General features: G+C 43.3%; 1 protein-coding gene across 3 annotated transcripts in view; it reads right to left on the minus strand.

Annotated features, from left to right (window-relative positions):
- The window catches only part of LOC110485728 (myosin-11), a 39,447-nt gene that overhangs the window by 11,398 nt on the left and 2,677 nt on the right, over positions 1-25,372 (minus strand). For 2 of the 3 annotated variants that reach the window (XM_021556877.2, XM_021556879.2), the window contains exons 2-23: positions 22,408-22,811; positions 21,751-21,907; positions 14,125-14,152; positions 9,776-9,875; positions 9,561-9,584; positions 6,970-7,062; positions 6,679-6,742; positions 5,930-6,028; positions 5,367-5,510; positions 4,698-4,793; positions 4,384-4,502; positions 4,049-4,201; positions 3,669-3,842; positions 3,268-3,441; positions 3,028-3,142; positions 2,589-2,782; positions 1,835-1,956; positions 1,583-1,652; positions 1,215-1,375; positions 789-897; positions 526-657; positions 28-234 (exon numbers count right to left, since the gene is read on the minus strand). In XM_021556877.2, coding sequence (XP_021412552.1) covers positions 28-234; positions 526-657; positions 789-897; positions 1,215-1,375; positions 1,583-1,652; positions 1,835-1,956; positions 2,589-2,782; positions 3,028-3,142; positions 3,268-3,441; positions 3,669-3,842; positions 4,049-4,201; positions 4,384-4,502; positions 4,698-4,793; positions 5,367-5,510; positions 5,930-6,028; positions 6,679-6,742; positions 6,970-7,062; positions 9,561-9,584; positions 9,776-9,875; positions 14,125-14,152; positions 21,751-21,907; positions 22,408-22,752 — 2,880 coding nt within the window. In that variant the 5' untranslated portion in view covers positions 22,753-22,811. The remainder of the gene's footprint in view (positions 1-27; positions 235-525; positions 658-788; positions 898-1,214; positions 1,376-1,582; positions 1,653-1,834; positions 1,957-2,588; positions 2,783-3,027; positions 3,143-3,267; positions 3,442-3,668; positions 3,843-4,048; positions 4,202-4,383; positions 4,503-4,697; positions 4,794-5,366; positions 5,511-5,929; positions 6,029-6,678; positions 6,743-6,969; positions 7,063-9,560; positions 9,585-9,775; positions 9,876-14,124; positions 14,153-21,750; positions 21,908-22,407; positions 22,812-25,372) is intronic. The other variant, XM_021556878.2, reaches the window with a different exon arrangement.

A 25,372-nucleotide genomic window follows, 5' to 3' on the forward strand; every position in this document is an offset into this window, starting at 1 on the left:
AGAAGGAAAGAAAAAGGTCAAACAAACCTGCATCTGTTGCTGCATCTTTTTCTTGTCCACCTGCAGGGCCTGAGCGCGGTCTTCCTCCTCTTCCAACCTGGCCTCCATTTCATGGAGGATCTCCTCTAGCTCCTGCTTCTTAGAGGCCAGACGCACCCTCATCTCCTCCGCCTCGGCATACAGCTCGGTCTCAGCCTGCAGCTGCTCCTGCAGTGCGTTCCTCTCCTCCATGATCTGGATAGAGGAGGAGCCAGAGAAAAAGCCAAGAGAGCTGAATAGAAAGAAAAGTGTAGGGGGCCCAACACACAACCCTGTGATACACCAAACTTTCTTGAGTTTTAATGTTTTTATTTCATAACACTTCTTATGTTAATGCCCAAACTTTTTTTGAGAGGCAATGAAAGTGGTGAAAAGGGTTACAATAGTAATGTAATTCAAACGAATATCTGAAAAATGGCAACATAATCCCTACAAAGATTGTGGAAAGCACATTGTGTGTTCCTGGTGAATGAACCCTATACATACTGTTGTGTGTTTCAGGGTGATCTCCTTCAGCTCTGATTCGTACTTCACTGCAGACTCCTTAGCCTTCTGCAGCTCCTCGTCCTTCAGGCCCATCTCCTCCTCCTGGCGGGTCACTTGCAACAGAGGCTTGACCTGCAGGTCAGAACGACGTGGCTTGGTCAACATCGCATCCGCCACCAAAGTCTAAAACTGATGTCCTTGGTAAGTCGGACAGACATCAATTAATGGAGTGAGTTGAATAGTTAATGTTGTTGAAACTCTACCTTGGTGAAGAGTCTCCACCACTGCCAGTTCCTAAGTTTGAGGTAGGCAGCACAGTTCCTCTGAATCACCTTCATGGCCATCAGTTGCTGCTGTCTCTTAGCAAAGGCCCTGTTAGAACACAGGAGCGGAACCATCATTGACCACTGTAATGTAGCATTTATTGGCTCATAAAAGCCATTTTCACTGATTCAGTTTCATTTGTGGACAGTGCTAATAACAGCATACATAGTGGCACTTTCGGAACCAGAATCAGAAAAATCGGACAAACGTCTGTCCTGGGAACAATACATTGCGACGTCCCCTGGACTTTCGCTAACATTTAGGGGACGTTCCCAGGACCAAATGTTGTTAGCTGTAGAGAATTGATATATAGACTGAGGGCTTTATTGTATTAAAGCAGTGTCAACACTGAGGCCATTGCTCACTTTCTGGCCAGATAACCTCTAGCCTGGGACTGGAAGGCGATAATGACCACTGTAATCTTCAGATCTCTCTCCTCCTCGAGCTGGGCCAACACGCCGGTACGGAAGAAGATCTTACTCTGACCAATCCGGTACAAGTTGGGGTCCAGATCCAGGTGCTTAATCTACAGAAATGGGACAGGAAAGGAATGTGAGAAAAGGGGAATTGAGCTTGGTATGTTGCAGAGTTGGTACCAACTTGGTTTCAATCTTGGTACTTGGTGTCTCATCTTGGTAGAATTCCAGAGAAGATAATATGTAAGGCTGTTTTTATAGACTTGATATGATAAAAGTCCTGATGCTAGGATTTGGAAATGGCTCCACTTTCTTACCATGAGACCACACGCCTGTTTGCCATCCATGAATCCCTTGGGAATAGCACTAGCCGCCAGGATCTCGTAACTGTAGAGTGAAAATATTGAGAGAGACAAAGTCTGATTTAAGAGAAATGTTTACCACAGGCTATGTTTAATACATGCCAATGTTGAATGCACTGGATAGTAGGCAACAGTATAGCCTGGTTAAACCAGACTGAACGGTGAAACCATGGTGAGCGACAGATTCTTCCATTCCAGTCTACTCACCGCTGACGGAACTCCTGGAAGAGGATTCGGTTGGGGAACCCTTGCCGGCAGATACGGATGCCCTCCAACACACCGTTGCATTTCAGCTGATCCAAGACCAGATGGGCGTCCAGTTTCCCCGCCTGAGGACAACGGGTCAGGATATAGGATTAATGAATATGATCACATTTGCTTTACATATTGTATAGAAACATCAATTTGTTACAAATACCCAAGCATAGCAAACACTAAAGTAAGGGTGAGATTATTTGCGGCTCCTTACCGTACGAATAGAAATAAGTACATGAAGTTATTCTTTAGATTGGTTCTAAAAGGTTTAAGGTTGAAAGTGAAAAAGTAGAAAAAGCAGTTGAAGAAAATACTTAACACTCCTTCATAACTGGGGGAGGAAACACTTCATTCCATTCAAATGTCCTAAATTGCCTTTATCAGACAAACGGCGTCTTGCCGCTAATCTAATAAGGTATTTTTTCCCTATTTTATAGAGGGAGTTGCTTGCACCTCTCCTCTGCATCAACAAACTACAGTTCAAAAGGAATGCCCCTACAAGGGGAACAATAGTGGTGGACTGAGGTAGGCTGCAATTGAATCAAATAGAATTCAAATTGAATCAAGTGGATTTCTTCACTCCACTTAGACACTGGCAACAGGGTGAAGGGAACCGCCCTCGACTTGCAGCCTAATAGACCTTATTCACAGCTGAACGTTCTATTGAATGGCCACATTGTGAGTAATGTATATGCCTAGTGCCTACCCTCTTCTCGTGGTTAGGGATGATACATCTGACGAAGTTGGGCTGGGTGTTGTGCAGCGTGGTCATGAGCTTGGCCAGGGACTCCTTGTAGAGCTGACCCACGGTCCGGAACATGCCCTTCTTGGTCTTGGAGCCGCTGGGCATGGAGCTGTCGGACATCTTGGCCATGGTCTCCAGGCCCACCACACGGTCCGCTGAGTCACATTCATGACAGAGAGGGGGTTTGTTTTAGGATGTGGGTTAGGTTAGGACACTGGTAGCCTGTATGCCAAACATGACACCAGTTGGCTAATCATGGAATAGATCTGGTTACCACGCTTAGGAGGCAATATTTTCAATCAGAGCTAGTCACACAAAATGAAAGGGTATATGTATCCGTCTTGAGACTCCATCTCGATGCTAAAAAGGCAACTGCTAACTGGAGTCCAGGGGAACTTACCATCTTTCCAGAGCTCCTGGATAAACGTGTTGGACGAGATGTTAAGCAGTGCTATGACGTTGTCGTTGAGCGGGTCCATGTTCTTTGTCAACCAATTATCAGCATTGTAGTCCACCTACAGGCAAAGCACCACACATTTCTTGTATTTGTATGTGATCCCTGTGAGGATTGAACCCACAACCTTGTCCCTCTTACCCACTTACTGAGCCACACAGCACCACAAAGATGATAGATACACACCTTTCCAGCGTAGTGGTGCACAGAGAACTCTGTCTTGCTCTTCAGCTGTTTTGGTTTGCTGAACTTGATGTGGCTGGCCTGGGTGTTCATGAGTTTCTCCACGAAGGAGACGTCTGTGGCTTTGGGGAACCAGCACTCCTCATCCAACAGGGCCAGAATACCAGGAGGATTGTTCTGTGGAGAAAACATAACTCAAAGAAATATTTTCCTGGTTTCTTAATATATCTACGAAAGGTTTCCAGGACACAGATTAAGCCTAGCACTGAACTAAAAAGCTCTTTCAATGTAGAATCTACCTGAGAATACTATTTAGTCAAGGACTAGTCTTAATCTGTATCTATTTAATGTCTTGAATGCATACATTTTACACCTAAAGAGTGTTTTTTACAGTTCCCACTCACCGGCCTCTCAATGAGCTCAATGCAGGGCTGCAGGTCCAGGCCGAAGTCGATGAAGCTCCATTCAATTCCCTCCCTCTGGTACTCCTCCTGCTCCAGGACGAACATGGTGTGGTTGAACAGCTGTTGCAGCCTCTCGTTGGTGTAGTTGATGCACAGCTGCTCAAAGGAGTTATCCTGCAAGAGAAGGGAGAGAAGAAGAATGAGTTTTCACTAAAGACAGTGTGGTGTGCCGCAGGGTTGTGTGCTAGGCCCCCCAAGTCTTTTCCTTCATCTTAATAGCTCAGCTTTGACGTATAGCATGTGGCCCAAATCTTACCCAAGATATTGTACAAACAATCCTATGAATCCTTCCATGCAATCATATGAATCCCCTCACTCACCTCAAATATCTCAAAGCCAGCAATGTCGAGGATGCCCAAGAAGGATGCTCCCTGGCGTTTGGTCTTGTCCAGAGCCTTGTTGACCCTAGCTAGCAGCCAGCGGAACAGACGCTCGTACATAGCCTTGGCCAAGGCCTCGATGGCAAAGTCAGCCTGGAGGAAACAGAATAATATATGGATAACTCAAATTCAGCCCGGCAGTATGGCCTATTCCTGGACAAAAAAAACTGTGGAGATTCTCCTTTGAATAAGTTTTTTAGTCCAGGAGATAAAATCTGAGTCTGGGAAACAGACGAGCAGGAGTCTGAATTTCAGCCTGCCAAAGCAACATGTACCTGCTCTTTGGTCTGGGCCTTCTGCACCACCTCTCTGCCCACTTTGATGCGAGGCGTTAGGATGGCTCTGGTGAAGTCTACCACGTTGACGCCCTGGAGGTGGCACACCTTCTGAGCCGCTGGAGAGGTAAGAAACAAAGACCCATTTCAGAAAGAAAGTAGATGTGATATTGCCCTACACATTAATAACATACAGCATGTACTACATTTAATATAAGTGGCGTAATACATACCATATTCATAGCACAACATATACTATACCATACAATGGCAAATAACAACATAATATATACATAACTAGTGCACTATCTAACCTGTGTTGTCAGGCATGGTGGCCTGCTCCTGGTTCCTCTCCTTCTTGAACTCTATGTTCCCCAACTGCAGCACCGTGGAGCACACCTTCAGGATGCCTAGGGGACACAGACAGCACAGAGAGTACAGGTCAATTACAGTAAGTACAGGAACAAATCAAAATGGCATATTCTATGCCTTGTCAGCCTAGCTAGTCAGTCACCATTAGCTATCTAAGATCTTCACACCTAGTTTACTGTGTCTAATGTATTTGACGTGCTGATCTAGGGCCACCGGGTTATCCTGACCTTGTGATCTTGAAGAAAAAACCCTAGACCCAAGTCATAGCCTGGTTATTCCTGAAAGTTATATAATATTTACCGTATGGTGTAACCGCCCTAGTAATGAAGGGTTTGTTGTGATTGAATAGAATGGCCCTGTGCTGTAGCCTACCTATCCCCTCATCCTCAGTGAGGCCCATGCTATGCATGGTCTCATGCAGGACTTGTTAAGGTGATTGAATAATTGATTGATGTATCATTTCATTTATTAGTTGATTCAATTAACGAATTGGTTGATTGATAGATAAACTACCCATCTTCTTGTTCTCGGTGAGGCCCATGATGTTCATGGCCACATGTAGGACTTTTTGTGATTTGATAAATGGATTCATTTATTGATTGATACAGTACCTGTCCTCTCTTCCTCAGTGATACCCATGATGTTCATGGCCTCCATGGTCTCCTCGTACATCTCGTCGTCCTGCTGGCCCGAGATCGAGACATGGCCCGCAATCAGGAAACGGTAGGCGCTGAAGTTCTCCAGCAGAAGCTCCTCTGGAATGACAATGATTCAGTGTGTTCAATTTTGACAGTTCTAGAAATTCTAGCTCTACATTCAATCACGTACAGGAGTGCATCTGGAAGAACAACGGTCGAGGGTTTTCATGGATGGAGTGGAGAGTTCTAGAAATTCTAGCTCTGCATTATCAAGAAATAATCCTATTTGATTGTGTACAGAATGATTCTGCTTCTGGTTGTCTGCGGTCAATGGGATGAAAAGTGGGACTTCCACAACTGCCTGTTCTGCAGTAAAGATTAAATCTCCTACTCTCCTCCACCATGACAATCATCAGGTTGATCAGGAAGCCTGATCTAAATCTAAAATGGCACCCTATTCCCTACAGAGCGCCCTATGGACCCTGGTCAAATGTAATGCACTACCTAGGGAATAGGGAACACAACCCAGATCTTACCGCGTAGCTTGTCCTTGACCCCAGCCACCATGTAGTAGAAGATGTGGAAGGCTCTCTCGGTTTTGGCCTGTCTGATACAACGAGACTTCTCCAGCAGGTCTGAGAACAGCCGTTAAGGATATACATTCTAATTCTGGATGGAGTTTCAAGTTTATGCCTGAGAGGAAAACAGCCTAAAGAAACACATTTACAAACAAGCTTGTCTACTTTGTCATCTTACAGTGAAAATACACTGAACTACACACAGAATATACATTATATGACACTGGAGCTTCATCATCTCAATTTCTGACACGTTCTTGGCAACCTGTATGTGATAACATGGACGGTTCAGCACCCTGTACCTACAGTATGTATGAACCTTTACAAACAGGGCTCTGCGCCAAAACATCTTTAAAACAACATGACCCAAATACATCATTCCAACCTAAACATTTCTTATCTCATCATTCCATTCCATGGTAAGTCAGAGTTTGAGTGACAGCACTTTTTAGACTCTGTCATTGTGCAGATGCCATCGACCTCCCCAGTGTTTACCGTCGGTCACAGGAGAGCCCATGACACTTCTAACAGGAATGTGTCAACAGTCCAATACCGCAGGTTTGGGTCTGGGTTCATGTTTACTGTTCAAACACAGGAGTCACAGGAGCTTTTGTAGCCGTTTTCCCAGGGTAGTGAACACAAAGAACAGCTTTTCTGAACCTGGATCCCCCCGTTTAGAGTTAGACACTAACACTGTGTCAGGATACAGGTTTCAATGTTGGCTCCGACGATGTAGCCAGTCACATCAAAGTTGATGCGGATGAATTTACCCTAAAGGGAACAGGCACACCAGGATTACAGTAGGTCATATGTTACACAACGAGGTACCGTATACATCCAATCAGATGACTGCTACATAGCACAAGACGACATATGGGTCACTATGCAAATTACACAAATCAAGAGCTTGAATTAATGAATTGATGAATGAAAAGGACACTACTCTGTGGCCCGCCTCAAATACTCCAGGCCTACGCGTCTGCGAAAGGTGAACTCACAAATCGTGAAGAGTTGTCATTTTTGATGGTCTTGGCGTTCCCGAAGGCCTCCAGGATGGGGTTAGCCTGCAGAAGCTGCTTTTCCAGCTCCCCCTGGACATAACGTAACGACAAACATTAAACTAAATCTGTGACATTATTTGTTTGTGAATAGAGTAGTCAAATAAAAGGCTGGAACAGCAGCACAAGCCCTATGAAAGTCAAATGAAAAAAATAACATTTTCTAAAGATATATCCTAAAAAATAAAATAAAAACCAGTTGTTTTCAACAGTTTGGACTCCTATATCATCATCTCTACACTGTGTATATCTACACCGTGACTGGGCCTAATAGCATTATAACTGAGCGGACAGCACCTACAACTCCAGAACATCTAATCCCCTATTAGTCTCTATGCACTGAGGACACGTGTCCTACCAACATTACTTATTTCACTACCAATCTGCCTCAAACTGAGACAACCAGGGCCTGATTGTTCAAATGAGGCCCACTAGAGTGTTCGCTGGCTGGGCCAGGGGAAGGATGTGACGAGGGAGTGGCTGGAGGTGGTAGATTCAGAGTGTTGCTGGTCTGGAGAGGGGCCAGCGCAGAGGGTGGCGAGATGACAGGTCCGCAGACATGACAGGATTGTTATTTCTATAGAAAAGGTGCTTCCTAGAAATCAAATATTTTGCATTTCTCTAGGCTTTGTACAGATCTGATAATATGCAGTTTGATCAAAGGGCCTGTGTTAGCTTACTGGCTGGGTGGGTCAGAGGCAGGCATACCCCTGACAAACACACACACGGAAATGTGCACACAAACATACGTAACAATGCTCCTCTGGCTTAAGGGGGAGGGGGGAGCAGTGGATGGTTTAACCTCTCCCATCTTGACTAGCCGAGAATGATAGCTTGTTGTGGTCCTTACACCTGTTTTTTTAATGGGTGTTTTTAGACTGGAGAGTTGAAACCAGGACAATGTTGTGCAAAACCACAGGGCAAATGAATGTAAATGAGGTAAATGATTTGACTGGAGTTCAGAGGTGTCCGTCACATGCCTTTCAGATCTAGATCTATGAGAAAACTACTTGATGATAACACATCAGCCAAATCTTCTTATTGACAAATTCCCAGTAAGATAAAGATAAACCTCACCCAAGTTCTGAAACCGAATGAGTTACTGGTACTTGAGTGAAGAGAGAGTAGCAACCAGATACTTTACATGTCAGCAGGGAAAAGGCCCTGCTCGCTTCAGACAGCCACTGAGAGAAAGAGAGAGAAGAGAGACAGAAAAACAAAGAAACAGCGAGGGGAAATGACAGATGACAGGAAGGATCAGTCATTAATAGGCTGTTGAAATGGAGAGATAAAGGAGGAGAGGAGGAAGGAGAAGAGAGACACATTCTAGTTCTAAAGCAGACATTAAGTCCACTGCTGGTGGTAGGCTTCTAAAAAATGAATTACATTCTAATCTCCACACTAGCATACTACTTAGAATGCATGGCCAATACATCGCTTCATACTAAGTGCCCACTGGGCAGACGTCAATTCAACGTCTATTCCACATTGGTTCAATGTAATTTAATTGAAATGACGTGGAAATGGCGTTGATTCAACCAATGTGTGCCCAGTGGGTAGTAGAGAAGGCTGGACAATGAAATTATGATTGGGCTTCACTGCATCTCCTAAAGGTCTTGAGGGGTAATGGCAAAGAAAACATTTTGACCCTTGACCCCCCCCCCCCCAATCCGTACCCCCCAACTATTTGAATCTCACTCAGGCATGATTCTGACAGAGAGCTGTCTGAAAATGCACATTTTTTTTAAAATCAGGGGCGAAGAGAGACCTGGCTGTTGTGATGAAAAGGTCAAAGGTCAGAGATCACAAGGTCACGTGTAGGCCACATGGTGTCTGAAACTCCACACTAGTGCAAATCATCAAAAGTGGTAGAACAACTACTGTGTAACGGAGGAGCAAGAAGCCGCCACAACGCCCACAGGACAAAATGGCGGGTGGTGGATGTTAGGATTAGGGGATGAGGTAGGGGGTTCGGTGACAGGACATGATGTCGTTTGATAGACAGGAAAAGGTAGATGGACATGCTCACACTGTGCTCTGTTGATCTGTGATAATCTGTGGTGGTGGTTAACCATTTCAATGCCGGGCTCCAACCCCAGGCAGTGAAAGAGTGTGTTTGGAAAACCATGGACGACATAACAATAACAACCAAACTCAGGGGGAATATAAAGTAAATCTGACATATTATCTACCATTTTGTATTTGGATGAGAGGGCTGCATGTTAATTAAAAAAAATCACTATCATGCAGTTTTTAGTTGTGAGGTCCATAACTGGTAATATCGGGACGTTATGAGCACACTGTTAAACAATGGGGATATGGGATGATATTGCTCATGTTATAGTACATTTTGAGCTCAACAACAAAGGAGTTGGAGAACTTGATAGGAGGGGGATCTTGTCAGAAATATATTTGTTACTACAAAAAACCTGTCAGTGAGCCACTCTCACATGCAATCCTTAATTCTAGGAGAAAACACGCATACACCACCACACGCAAAACACACTTGGGTCATTCCCTTTTTTACTCACGTGGACAAATGCTCCTGGCTGTGTCTATTTGGAGGAAATTGCGGTACAGAATTATCATTCAACGGGGCAGTTTCCTCACACATTGGCCAAGTCTCCCTTAGAGCATGGAAACCGGCTTGGGGAGGTCCCCACTTTTGACACACAATAGCCACTTGTCATAGACGGCACAATGGCAAAAACCATACAAAAAACGTTGCAGTTTGCAGTATACTTACAGCACTGGTGTCCTTCTTGCCTTTGTGAGAAGAGGCCACTAGAGCCAGATACTGGATGACCTTCTTGGTGTTCTCCGTCTTACCCGCACCAGACTCCCCACTGGAGAGCAGGAGACACGGGTTAGAGAGAGAGAGGGGGGAACAGAGGGAGAGGGAGAGGGAACAGAGGGAGACAGGGGGAACAGAAAGAGAGCGCGAGAGCGAGGGTGGGGGGAACAGAAAGAGAGAGGGGGGCAGAGGGAGAGGGGGGGGGGGGCAGAGGGAGAGCGTGAAAGAAAGAGAGTTTGAGATAGAAAAACAGAGGGTGAGCGAGAGAGAGAGAGAGATGAGAAAACAGAACTGACAGGTTGTTCACAGTTGAATAACGCACTTTAATTAAACCGTGAACCACGTGAGTGACTGAGTGAAATAACAACATCAACTCCCAAGCACAATGTTATTGTCATTGTCCAAAGTAATGTAATGCCATCCAACCTCTTCCTGTGTGCCTCTAACAAACGATTAGCCCTACTCTACTGCCTTATACCATGATGAAAGGAAACTAAAGGGTCAGACTGACCCACTACCAGAACAGGGGGTCAAGGAAAGGTCTGAACCTGGAAAGACCCATGTACACGGAATGCAGATCCAGGTAAAACATAAATCCCTAATCCAGTGTATTTGAGGCTTAAGGAAGACAAAGGCAGGGTACAAATGTATGACATATCCTACAGCTCTAAACCAGAAGGCCAAGGGTGGGTATTGGACATATTTAACAGAGGTCGGAAACTACAGAAGGATGAGGGAGAGTAGTTTATTGGCCTTTGATCTCTAGATGCTGGAGACGCCAACCACAATGCTGCTATCTGAATGATCCCAGCCTAGCGTCCAGCTGGCTCCAACAACTCCATAAAAGGAGAGGTGTTTGTAAGACCCACCAGAGGCTGTCTGTCATGGGGCCGACAGGAATCTATCCAGTATCCACCATAAAGATGTAAGCTCTTAATTTGACGTATATTGTCATAGCAAAATAATCATTTTAATGTTTAGTCCATAGACTACATGAAAAGTGCAATACTGTTAATACAACAGTGTTAGTGCGGGTTTTCAGTGAATTTATGTCAATCATGAAGCTCATCTGCCTTTCCTGAGGTGCAGGAAAATTCTCAACAATAAAAGTGTGATCAAATTAGGATCCTACATCTGTACCTCATCTCACTATGTCACTCACACTATACAAGGTCGTAACCTCATACTACAGCATATACACTGTACATCAGGTCGGATTCACACTCTCCTACGAAGACCTACATTCGTCATGAATGTTGTCATAACATTCATACCTCACCGAAATACAACAGACCAAGCTCACATCAGGCCCAACATTAACTGTCATACAAAAACCTAAAATCACACTACACCAACTCTGTGCATCAACACTACCCAGGCCTCAACACATTGTAAAAACACAGAACTCCATAATCCTTGAAAATATCCTCCGAGACCTATAGGCCCTGAGACAGAGACCTCACATTCTGTATATCGAAGTGAGGGGATTCCTCTTCTAACACAGTTTGTCTTAAACCATCCCAGGGTCAGGGTGGCCACCGTGGATCACTGGTCAGCATCCTGGGCTTTGGCCCTTTTCATTCCAAACCTAGGTTCAAATGCTATTCAAAATCATTTAAAATACTTTGTCTGTGCTTGATTGAGCTTGCCTGGATTATTGGACATAACTTGAATAATTCCAAAACAGTAAACCTCCGCCCATCTGGCACTCCAGGCAGAATAGAGCAACCGCTCAAAGTATTTGAAAGAGTTTGAATAGCATTTTAACCCAGGTCTGGTTCTCTTTTGGAAATGCTCGGTCTCTTATCACACACCAATTATTGTAAAGAGAAAGAGATGACCCCATATAAATTAGATGTCAAGACCCCAAGCAAGGATTTAGTGAGCTATGTGGCTACTTCCTATGCATTCTTATTTTGGTTGTAACTAAGGATTGTGAGGAGAAATTCAGCAATGGAATGGGAAACTGCAGCGTGCGATTGTGTATAACATGTTATTGTCAACATACCACACCCTGACAGCAGTCCATTAGCTCATGTTTTGTCTATGTTCACACTTACATCTTACAAAACCATTTATAAGAGGAGTCTGTCACAAAGCCTACACAATGCTGTTATAAACAGCGCCCTCATATAAATGCTATTACATTGTCATAAATGCAATTCAAATCTCTAGACTTCAAAAGATGACGGTCCAGTACATTGTTTGCCACCATACAGATGTAGGATCTTAATTTGAGACAGTTTTCTACAGCGGTAAAATTTTCCAGCAGCAACAGGAAATGTGATTATTATGTGGATTATAACTAATAGACATTTACTAAAATACTAATGTATTTTTTCATTTGGGAAAATCAAGTTTGAAATGTCAAAGTATAAAATTACAAACTTCAGAACTTTTTAAACCCCCCAAAAAAAAAAAAAAAAAAAAAAACACTACAACCTTTACATTTCCTGCATTGTAGAAAAATGATCCTGTACCAGGGTGATCAAATTGAGATCCAACATCTGTATGTTGACTATGTATGCCATGACGTGTGCTATGTCATGTTTATCAATATACAAAGTAATGCCATCGTCACCAGGTCAAACCCCTGTCTGCTATGGCGACAACACAGTCGGTCCCTGGTTCATATGTTTTTAACAATACATCAGTGTCATTTCATACACACTCAGAGAGCATGTCATACATGGCATTCCCCGTAGCGTATGTTTAGCCTATATATGGATAGAGAGCATGCTTATACCTAGCTGACCCAACTAGAGGTGAATTATTTTTCCAAAAGCTCCCAGGTTTTTCAGAATTCCCTGTTGGAAGATGTCCCCTCTGATATTTCCTTACTGATTCCAAGAAACATGGGGGAAACATTAGGAACACTTCTGGAATTTTGAAACCCTATAGCTCCAAACTTCCCTGCTTCCATCCACAACCCTACTGCATCACCGACCTCCCATTCCCTGACTACAAACAGGAAAATTAAACCCCAGTTCTCCAAATAAGCCTCCTGTGGTAAATTGTTCAGGCAAAACTTCAGGAAGTGAGTCGATTTGATCAGAGAATGCTGCATCCTGGCATCAATTGGTTTAGAATAGAAGGAGCCCGGAGCTCCAGGGCAGTCTACTTTAGACAGGGACCCTCCCATTTCCTCTACTGGGTACACTGGAGGCTCGACAGGAAAGGTGCTCTGACTTACTGTAGAGTAGGGCTTACTGTAACTAGGCACGAGGTCAAACAACATGCCAAGAGGTGCTGAAGTGTATTGGGTTGTTTTGTGTAGTAGACCTGACTAGCTAAAACCCCTAGAACTAGGGCCCAAAGATGTTCCTGAATGTGTGGCCTGACAACGCCTAGTCTATATAGTAACTAGAATGAGACAAGAGATTCCATTTCTCTCCCAGAGTCCCAGAGAGATTCTCAATAATTGCTCTGCAATAAGTAAACAAACAAAATGGAGCCCAAACAAAAAATAATCTGTCTTTATAATCAGGACAGGGCACACTTCCTGTCTCTGAGAGTAGAGAGGGGAGGAGAGGAGAAAGGAGAGAAGAAAAGAGAAGTGCTCTAACCCCTAACCCCACAACTCCCTGGATAACGGTTCCCACAACAGGATCTTAATTTGATCACTATTTTGTTACTTAGCATTGTCATGCACAGCAGGAAATGCTAACTTGTAGTGTATTTGAGTTTTCAAACAGCTTCTAGTTTGTAATTTCCACTTCAGAAATGTCAGACTTTATTTGCCATAAACAAAACGTATCATAAATGTTTATTATAAGCCACATAGCAAACTGTCTCAAATTAAAATCCTACATCTGTATGACATGAGCATTTCAGCTAAGATTCACCAAAATACCCACGGAACTTCCTGTCATCCTTATTGTCAAACCAATCAGACATGTCACCATAGTTGTCCCCCAAAGTGTTCATTCCCACCAGACAGACCACAGTGTGTTAGGGTAGTGCAGTAGCAGGCTGGAAAAAGGTAATGTTGATGTTAGAGGTATCTCATTTGTTTAACTGTGGCTGTGAAATGGCTCCTTATTCCTTATGTAGTGCACTACTTTTGACCAGGGCACATAGGGCCCATAGGGAATAGGATGCAATTTCAGACTGTGTGTTTATGTAACCCATGGGTTACATAACTGTTACATCTTCAACACCCCACCCCCCCTGTGACGTCTAGGAAAAATGATGTGGGGAGAAAAACAACGAGGTGTATTTTAGGATCAAATGTACTGTATAGTGTGAAATGTAGTGGATCATGTAAAGTGTCAAATGTAAAAAATAAACATTTTACTCACGTGCAAAGAATGGACTGGTCCTCACGATCTGCAGAAAAAATAAAAATCCTGATGTCAGGATAGAGTTGCTCATACATGCACACATGCAGTATGAAGACATGGTGTACTGATGTCAGATGCCTATAGTAAGACAATTGGATTGGTTTATCAAGATGTGTTTTTCTGGTCCTGGTAAGAGCATGGCGCTTGGAACGCCAAGGTTGTGGGTTCAATTCCCACCAGGGCCACAAATTCAAAAACATACTCACTGCACGTTAAGTTGCTTTAGCATGATATATCTATTAATCATTTCTAAACTTGTGTAAATCATATACAGTATGGGTATGTTTATCTGCTACCTGTTCATTTGGACAGTATTTCATTTTTACAACTCTTCCTGTATTCGGTAGTGGTGCTCCTGAGTAATAACTGAGCGATGACGACGTTCTGTTGTTTCCTGTCTCGGTGTACAGTGCAGTCCTCAGATCACACACTATCATATGAAACATACACTTTATTACTCCAGAGAAATCAACCAAGCGTTCACATCTTTGTACAGCCATATGCGTTGAACCGTTGTACAAGTTGAATCATCTGCTCAAGTGAGAAATTGGTCGGGCTTTCCCTTGCCTAAAAACATGAAAGCAAGACAAAAAATAAATTTAAAAAAAAAAAACTTTGATTTTGAAAAATAAATATCACCTGGCGTGTTAAGCAATACGATGACTATCAATTCCCGATATGTGATCCCCAAAAAATAGACTACGTCACAAATCCTAGGAAAATACTAAAGGTCCATGTAGGGATATAACGAAACAGTATCCCCCTTTAAAATGCTAGACAGGGTGTGTATGTGCTCGTGTGTGTCTGGAGTCTGGGGAATGCTGTTAAGGAGAAAAAGACCATTTGGATATTATTAGTTCAATTATCAAGTTAAAGTATTTGGAGCCCAGTGCAATCTAAACATGACCTATGTGAAACAGCGGGAGGGGGGATTGGAGGGAGAGAAAGCAGAAGGAGAGTGAGAAAGAAAGAGAGCAGCAGAGAGGGTTAGTTAATCCCCCTGTGCATTATCCTTATCTGCTAATAGAAAGCCCATGGCTCGTATGTTGTGTCATTTAGCGTAACTCCTCAAAGATTGAAATCTCTCCGTACTGGCCATCATTCCCATCCCTGGTCCTACTGGGCATGTGCTACACTAGGCTACACTAGCCAGGCTAGCCTGTATGGCTTTGCTCAGGCTGGAAAGAACCAAGCGCTAGGATGCTATTCCTCATTTTGGACGTGACTTGGCAGTGGGCTAGGTTCCATTCCACACACAGCAAAATGCTGTCTGTTCCCCTTTCTTCCTAATTAAGGCACAGAGGGGAGAGAGGGAGAGGAGGGGAATCCAGGGTTGTGCAGCATTTCCAAACACGCTCAAAACAGATTCAAACACAACAGACACCAAATGTAACTCTGAGCCAGGGAGTAGAACCTCAAGGGGGAACGCCAAACAGTAGGGGCCAATCTGAAATGGCACCCTATTTCCTACTGCAAAGCGAGATAAATACAATACAGAGAGCGAGACAGAGAGGGAGTCTCCCAAATTACAATTGGTTTAAAGGGAAAATTCCAAGGTCACTCTAGTCTCATCCCAATCACGAGTTCACCAGAGAGAAAGCCAAGACCTGTCATCAAATCACCGTCAAACAGAACATTTCATATAAGAGGTGTATATAAATTCCCCTCATGACAATGGCATTGAAAAAACAAAATTTCAAATCGTCATCCTAATCATCCTCACCAGCTGAAACTTTTTACACAAAACCCAAATCGCATGAGAACTTACCATCTCTTCCCTTCAAACTTCAAAGAGCAGGCAGGGCAAATTTCTAAGCCTTTGTGAAGGAATGCGAGTCTTCCCAGGAGAGATGAGTGCCAAGATTTCACAGAATTGTCAGAGACTGATTGTAGATAACCCTGTTAAGACACTTAAGAAAGTGTAGACTCCTTAAGACTATTATCTAAGACTTATCATGTAGCAGACAGGCAAGGCTGTGTCTGGTCAAAAGTCCTGCACTACATACAGTGCATTCGGACTGGATTATATTGTTTTTCCCCTTAACCACTCTACACACAATACACCATAATGACAAAGCAAAAACTGTTTTTTTATACATTTGTGCAGACTCTTTACTCAGTATCTTGTTGAAGCACCTTTGGCAGTGATTACAGCCTCGAGTCTTCTTGGGTATGATGCAACAAGCTTAGCACACCTGTATTTGGAAAGTATCTCCCATTCCTCTGCAGATCCTCTCAAGCTCTGTGAGGTTGGATGGGGAGCGTCGCTGCACAGCTATTTTCAAGTCTCTCCAGAGATGTTTAGATCGGGGTTCAAGTCCGGGCTCTGGCTGGGCCACTCAAGGACATTGAGACTTGTCCCAAAGCCACTCTTGCGTTGTCCTGGCTGTGTACTTAGGGTTATTGTCCTGTTGGAAGGTAAACCTTTGCCCTAGTCTGAGATCCTGAGTGCCCTGGAGCAGGTTTTCATCAAGGATCTCTGTTCATCTTTCCCTCAATCCTGATTAGTCTCCCAGTTCCTACCGCTTGGCATTCAGGCCAGAAGAGTTCAATCTTGGTAGAATCTTGTTGCTCATGGTCCGAGAGTCCTTTAGGTGCCTTTTGGCAAACTCCAAGCGGGCTGTCATGTACCTTTTACTAAGGAGTGGCTTCCAACTGGACAATTTACCATAAAGGCCAGATTGGTGAAGTGCTGCAGAGATGGTTGTCCTTCTGGAAGGTTCTCCGATCTCCACAGAGGAACTCTGGAGCTCTGTCAGAGTGACCATCGGGTTCTTGGTCACCTCCCTGACAAAGGACCTTCTCCCCCATAGCTCAGTTTGGCCAGCTCTAGGAAGAGTCTTTCTGGTTTCAAACATCTTCCATTTAAGAATGATGGAGGCCACTTTATTTTTGAGGACCTTCAATGCTGCAGAAATGTTTTGGTATGCTTCCCCAGAGCTGTGCCTCAACACAATCCTAACTCTGAGCTCTATAGACAATTCCTACCAATTCATGGCTTGTTTTTTTTGCTCTGACACCCACTCAACTGTGGGACTTTAGAGAGAGATGTGTGCCTTTCCAAATCATGTCCAATTAATATAATTTACCACAGGTGGAGTCCAATCAAGTTGTAGAAACAGCTCAACAATGATCAATGGATATAGGATGCACCGGAGCTCAATTTCGAGTCTCATAGCAAAGGGTCTGAATACTTATGTATTTTCAATACATTTGCAAAAAAATCAAAAGTTGTTTTCGCTTTGTCAGTATGGGGTAGAGTGTGTAGATTGCTGAGGATTTGTTATTTATTTAATCCATTTTAGAATAAGGCTGTAATGTAACACAATTTGGAAAAAGTCAAGGGGTCTGAATACTTTCCGAATGCACTGTAGGAAATAGGGTGCCATATCAGACACTGCCAGGGTTGTTGATAGTCTTGCTCCTCTTAATGTACATGTAGACCCACGGAGAGATCGCCACGGCGACAGGGCGACACCCCCCCTAAAGGGTTTGTTTGGACCGTACCATTAGTCATCTACTCCATTCTGTCGTGGGAAATCCTATCAGTCTGTTAACAATAAATACTCCCAACACTCCAATCTAAACATAGCGACAGAGTAGACAGCGAGCTATTGACCGTCCATCATCATAATGTTTACTCACAACCCTGGATGCACACCCCATAGCTGTAGGATGTACACACTGACATTTCCTGTGTGTACATGCAATTAAGTTGGTAGATTCCTACACATACAGCATATCAACAGAAAGTATGAGTCATACACCACCAGGGATGGGCAGCTTTTGTTGGCCCGCTGAATAAATACAAAATAAGTTGGAGTCGGGGTCTTAACTTACTGTTGGGAGTTAGAATAGTAGAACACACAAGGTGCAATTTCGAAATGTTGTTGCGCATCTGCATTTTTTTTTTTCTTGTCATGTCAGTCATTGACAGCAGCCTAGACTAACTTAACCCCCCTTAAAAATATTGCTGACTATCTAAACTTGTAGTTATCATGGTCGTATTACCGACCGGAGGGCCCCTATTGATTTTGTTAGTCCCTCAGTCAGATATCATATTAAAAACATTTCTCTCCACCCTATGACAAAATGAGTAGAATGGCAGGAAATTTTAGGTGTGTATTCAAATGTGTTTGTTTTTTTGCAAAACTCTATACACTGAGTGTATATGCACTGAACACCTGCTCTTTCCATGACATAGACTGACCAGGTGAATCCAAGGTGTTCCTAATATTTGGTATACTCAGTGTTTTTTCATTGTCTAGCTGGAATGGCATGTTCGCATCCTGTATATTTGACTGTGATACGTGGTCACCCAAGATGTTCTGGATAAGAGCATCTGCTAAATGACTAAAATGTTAAATGTAAATGTTTTACATACTCATATTACTGTATTGATTCATTTTTAGATATTGATGTCACAGATGTATAATTTGTACAGTTTAAAAAAAAATAATAATAATAAAACCTATTATGTAAAAGTACTATGCATTTCTCTGAGACTGAGGCAGATAAATATAGTTCTGCAAAAAACATGATTATTTTTCTCTCCGAAATGAAATGTCTCATTGAACAACCCCATGCCATGATTAGACAGTGAAAAAAAACTCATCTCTTTTCATAAGTTCTTTAAGCAATAAAAGCATCCAACATTTCTGAAAATGGATATATAGCGTTTTGGAAAGAAACTCTTCATATAAGCACGCCTACACATCTAGCATTTTAAAAGATCTTTACAGCTAGACACACTAAAATGCTGTTTAAATTACTCCACATTTCTCAAAACAGATCAAATCGAGTAACAATCATAGACCGACGTAGATCAAACATAGTGAAATAAAATAAAAATCACTGGTAAAAACATTGATTAACTATTTGTTATTCTACTCCAAGGTAGTTATGAACGTGTCAGTGGCTCAATTCATAGATGTATCCAATGGGGGCTTAACATTCTTGTTGTGGTTTTGTTTAACCTCAACCTGCCTTGTTTCCTGTTCACCTCACAGATCCCCCTAGGAGCTGCATGCACACACACACACACACTAATGTGTTAATTCTGACTAAGCTGGAATGTCAAATGCTATCTGACAAGAACCCACAGAACAGTAGGCAGATTCTACGGGAATCCGTTTGTGTGTGTGTGTGTGTGTAAATTCAAAGATAATGCACACACACACTCCCAGGCTTAACCTGTGAGTGTGTGTAAATTCAAAGATAATGCACACACACACTCCCAGGCTTAACCTGTGAGTGTGTGTAAATTCAAAGATAATGCACACACACAGAGGCTTAACCTGTGACTTATGCGTGTAAGAAAGTTCATCTAAGATCTAAATCCAAATGATATAAACATGGGGTTTGAAGAGTGACTGATAAAAAGAGAGGATAATCAAGTCAGTGTGTTTGCTCTCCTCTTTGTGATGTATGACTAGAAATGTATCCAGTACTTAAACCGGGTTCAACATAATAGGGAACTTGAGCTCGAGTAGGAGTGAGGTCATTGTGTTTCTGCTTGGCCAGTATCACAGGGCTTATTCTAACTTCTCTCATCATGCTGCAGCACTTTGAACAATGGAGAGGGTTGGTTCTTACATCATTTACAATGTGCTTCCAAGGTCATGTTCTGGGAGGACCCCATTGGTCAGAAAATTGTCAAAATGAAGTCTAAAAGGAGAGATGGTGTTGTTTTTTCCCAATGAGGTGACTATCTGCTCTTTGACTGCAATGTTATGTTCACTAATACTCTTTTTAGACTATCGTGCCAACCTGAACCATACGGTGCTGACTCGGATACATTTGTGTCACGTTCTTTTCACAACTACCGTAAATGAGTAAGCAGGCCAGTGCGCTACGTTTTGGCTCAGCTTGGCTCAGTGGCGTAAAAAATGAAGTGTAACCATGCTGTAGTAGTGACTTGGTAAGGAACGTGGTATGCCAACAAACTTAGCAGAAGAACAACAGCCTTGTCTGCTTCTGCTTTGTGTGGTTATTGATTTGTTTGAGTGAGTCAGATCTAAGTTTTGTTGATGCATGATAAGCAACACTGGTGACTGGCTGTAAAAAAGACAGTCGTAGAAATGTGATAACCACAAGGCCCTTGTGAGAACGTGTTGTATAGTGTCACTTATCGCCACATAATTGACATGTACTGTCACAAAAGTGATGATCATTTAAATAAACGGTTAACTTTTACTTATAGCTAAAATGTCAAATGTAGAATTTAAAACATAAAAAGCGGCTGATATCTACAATCTGATTAGAATTTACAATAAATTATACAAGTGCTTGAATCAAAGAGGTAAATACAGAAATGTTTGTCTCTGGGAACTTTTGCTTTTGGGCCAAAATGAGTCATTTAAATGAACAGAAATATTGTCAGAAGTTAGCAACTTAAACTTCCATAGTTTATCTTTAATCCTAAAGCAACAGACAGAAAAGGCTAAATGGAGAGCATATTTTATTGAAGATTCCAACAGGAAGTGTCTTCCGACTTCCCGTCCTCCATCTCTCTAAAGCCAGATGTCAGTAGGCTCCTCTGAAAATCCCCCAGAATTCTTATAAAATCCTTGGGGTCAACTAGGTCCGCATGACCCCTGACACCACATAACAAAGCCTTGTGGGAAACACTGAGTTGTCCCCATCAGGATATTAGCCTCTTGTTCTCTCTCAGTCTTAGCACTGTAGGGGCTAGCCAAGAGCCCTTCACTGGCATTTACTGTAAGCAGAGTTAGCCCATCGTCACCTCGTGTCCAGATTTATCTTTGAATGAGCTACTAAAAGGCTTTTTCTGCTTCTGTTCATTAACTTTCATTGAAGTAAACAGTTTTCACATTGTTTTTATGCAGTTTCACAGCCCACATACTTCAGGAAGAGAGGTTTTTGACCATACATGGCATTGATAGAGCGTGTAAGGCTATAGTATATTTAAGCAAGGTGTTTGTGGTATATGGCCCATGTGCATTATAAACTGGTTGGGTCAAGCCCTGAATGCTGATTGGCTTACAGCCGTGGTATATCAGACCATATACCACAGGTATGACAAAACATGTATTTTTAGTGCTCTAATTATGTTGGTAACCAGTTTATAATAGCAATAAGGCACCTCAGGGTTTGTGATATATTGGCCATTTTACCACCCCTCCTCGGGCCTTATTGCTTAAATATATCTCTGCAGTATTCTGTACTGCAGTTCAGCTGCTGCTGAGTTTATAAAATCTTGTACCTTTTGAAGAGTATTGAAGAGCTAGCTATCGTTGAGTTATTGAAAATGTTGTTTTGTTGGTTTGTTGACCTAAAGACAGCTGACAAGACTGTTGCAATCACTGTTTTGTAGCAGTCATTCTCCCAAGATAGTAGCTAGCTAGATAGGAAGAATGGCTGTGGTGAGATACCATGGCCCTCAAGCAGGGTTGGGATCTGATCAACTGTCATTCATTTCAGTCAATTCCGCAGGTAAACTGAAATTCCAAACACTTCATTTCAGTCAATTGATGGACTGAATTGAATCGACGCCAACCCTGCCTTCCCAGGCAAAGAACCTAGAGTAACAGGAAGAGGTGTAACTATGAACGATGAACCCACCTTGCATCATGTTTCTGTAGGCATTGTCAGTGATGGAGTAGATGTGAGGGGGAACTTCGTGGCGTTTCTTCCCTTTGTACATCTCAATGATTTTCTCAGAGTAGATGGGCAGCATCTTGTATGGGTTCACCACTACACAGAACAGGCCAGAGTATGTCTGCAGAGAGAAAACAAGGATGAGCAGGGTTATTATTAAGCAATAAGGCACCTCTGGGGGTTGTGGTATATGGCCAATATACCACGGCTGTCAGCCAATCAGCATTTAGGGCTCGAACCACGCCATTTATTATTGAAAATAAGCCAACATGATTATTCTACACTTATTAAATTGCTGTGTTTGAAATTACATGTGTATCACAGTCCTTTTTGCTGGTAGCAAGGACCTCTAAGGTTGTGAAGACTGAGTATTATTGTGAGTATTTATGGGTCTGTGTGCTTCTACGACCATATATTCTCATGTAGATGGGCCTATTCCACTGGCCACACACTGGTTGAATCAACGTTGTTTCAAGGAAATTAAGTTGAACCAAAGTGGAATGGACATTGAATTGACGTCTGTCCCAGTGGGACAGAATTCATTTACCTCAGGTTGTGTAGAGTGTGTACTGTACAAGTATGACTGTGTGCATCTGTGTGAAAGTAGAGAGTCCAACTCACATAGATGAGCCCGGAGAAGTACCTCTCCCGGATGTTGTGCAGCACCGACGCCTCGTTCAGGCAGGTGAGCTCGGCCATGTCCTCCACCTTACTGAACTTGGGAGGGTTCATCTTCTGGATATCATCCTTATTCACCGTCACCTTCTTCCCGTTGTCGGCCAGCTCTACCAGACACTCGTCCCCGTGCTCCTCCTTGACGCTCGCCGCCTCAAAGCCATTCTTCTCTGAGGGGATCCACACCAGCTTCTTGGCTGACCAGTCGGCCTGGGCCATGGGACTGTTGATGAAGTCCTTGTCCAGGAAGAGGAACTTCTCATCCTCAGTCATCTGTTTTTTATTAGCCATCTTGGTGGTCGGTGGAGGATCTTGGATCTTCTAAGATCTTGTCTTTTGGGGGGGGCCAGCTGGAGATGGGGATAGAGAGAAGACATTTTCAAATGTTAAAAGACTGTGTTGGATTGACTTGGTTTGGTTTATGTGTTTATGGTTTGGCTAGCCATTGACTCAGAGAAGGGGGTTATGGGTCTGGGTTGTGCACGGCAACCACAAGGTCAGGGGTTAAGGAGTTTGAGTCATTACAAAAATATCAAAAGAAGTGGTATAGCTCCATAAATTGCATGATTCTGTCTGTAAATACTTTCTCACACAGAAAACTCTGTTGTTTTCAGTCCAGCACTTCCAAAACATACTCAAGGGTTTATTAACTAAATGGTGTATGAGTCAGACACTACATGTACACTCTCCTACCACTGCCAGCCATACGTCCACAGAAGGCATGGACACTCAAAGGGTTAACATTTCTTCATCCATCCAGAAACTCCCAGAATAAAGTAATCCCCTCACCCTTCGGGTTTAGCCTCCTACACACACACACACACACACACACACACGAGCCACAAGGGAGACTACAACCATTACAGTGCCTAGTTTAGATATGAAGATAGACTCTGGGAAACGAGTTCTAAGTAACTGTACCATATGCGATAAGGACTTACATCGATCTTCTCATCTCGTGTACTGTAGGTACTATACACTTTTACAAGTGAGGGGTTTACCCATACCCTAATCAGAAAAAAATGCTCCAACAACAATAAAGTCAATTTTTTTCTTTCCCTCTCTCTCCTGTGCAGCACCGTCCGCTACATTGCAGTCCCGTGCTGTGATGCCCATATATGGCATGCTTCTCTGGAGCAGGCCTTTCGATGGACCTAAACAGCCAGGCGAGTTCAACTCCCAAACAAAGCCCTTATAGGGAAGAGTATGTCTACAGCTGGTCCACACAATTTGGAGTTTACTCCAAAATGATAACACGGACACACGGACAGAGAGGGAGAGCTCGTTTGGGGGGGGGGGGGGGGGGGGGGGGTTTCATGTTCATGGTTCATGCTTCACATGGTCCCGCCACTGTGCCGTTCTCCTCTGTGGCTGTGTAGTGTAGTGGAATGAGGGATGCTAGCTAGCTAGCTGCTGGGCTCTGAGTCATACCTGAAGGAAGTGGAGCCACGGCAGGTGCACAGTTCTATGGCAAACTTAGTGCTAGTATTTTATCATTCAGTGCTGTTATGAATGCATTACTGGAATCTTGGTAACAACTTGCTGTGATTAACACCCTAATAGAAACACCAAAGGGTCAGCGGAGGCTGCTGAGGGGAGGACGGCTCATAATAATAACTGGAATGAAATCAATGGAATGGTATCAAACATGTGATTTCCATGTGGTTGACACCATTGCATGGACTCCATTCTGGGCCTGACTATGAGCCGTCCTCCCCTCAGCAGCCTCCACTGTAATGGATCCAGATCAATAGTACTACAGTATCTAAAGGATTCTGACATACTTTATCTTTTAAATTCCAGTCAGTCTACGCAGACATAAGACATAACTTATGATAAATGTTGACCTTTGTGCTGGTAAATCAATCTACTCTTGCTTGATAAGATTCAGACTAATAAATTGCACTACACCATGGAGTCCCTGCACCCATCATTCCTATCCAGCCCAGTCACAGATACAGACTGGCATGCTCTTTCTAGGACTAGAAATGGGAACTATGCGAACAAGTCACAAGTCCTCCTGGGAAAGATTGTCACTGCGTCCCCTGGGACCAGCCAGAGCCAAACTACCCACAAAAGCATAAATAACCACTTAGCCAGTGATTTTTTTTTTTTAGGAAAAAGGACATTGTCCTCTATCCTGTTCCTTATTTGCAATGGTTGTAGAGCACAGCACTGAATGAACTGGGGCCGTACTAATACACAACACAGTAGTCCAAGGTTGTGTATGAAGGGGAGACATTTACAGCGGATTCAGTATGAACTATTTCCTTTACTGACTGAGGATAAGTGGACTTTTCCTGACACTCCCCTCCAGTACTGTCACTGTAGATGCAGCAAGACAAGTGTCATCACTCCCTTGAACTTTTCTGCACCTCTCAAACCATTTAGACCTCTCTACTATTTTTTATATCTATCTTTCTCTCTCATCCCTAATCCTTAACATTTCAGCCCCTTCCTTCCCTTCTTGTCATGTCAACGCATGGTCAGTGGTTCCTCACCCCCTTCTCTCCGTCTCGCTCTTCATCTTGTTGTGTCAACGCGTGCTCACCTTTGTTCTCAGCCAGCATACACTGAGGACAGCTGTCTGAGTAGGGGGCTGACAGGGTGGCAGTTTGCTGATAGGAAGCAGTCCAGCCTGGGTAGAGACTATAAAGACCGTACTTGAAGAGCATGATAGGGAGGGAAAATGAGGAGGGAGGATGAGGTGGAGGAGGAGAGGAGTCTTAGAAGATTCTGTTTGCCAACACTGTCAGGAGAATGAGGGGCAGAGGAAAAGAGAGTAGAGAAGAGAGGAGCAGGAGGAGGGGAGGAAGGGGAGGGTACAGTAAAAGTAGGGTGAAATTCTCAGTAGCAAAGTTAGTCTTTCCAGGAAGCAAAGCCAGAAGATAATGAATCACTTCATGCATCA

The sequence above is a fragment of the Oncorhynchus mykiss genome, chromosome 13 (assembly GCF_013265735.2).
Source record: "Oncorhynchus mykiss isolate Arlee chromosome 13, USDA_OmykA_1.1, whole genome shotgun sequence".
In the NCBI taxonomy this organism is placed as follows: domain Eukaryota; kingdom Metazoa; phylum Chordata; class Actinopteri; order Salmoniformes; family Salmonidae; genus Oncorhynchus; species Oncorhynchus mykiss.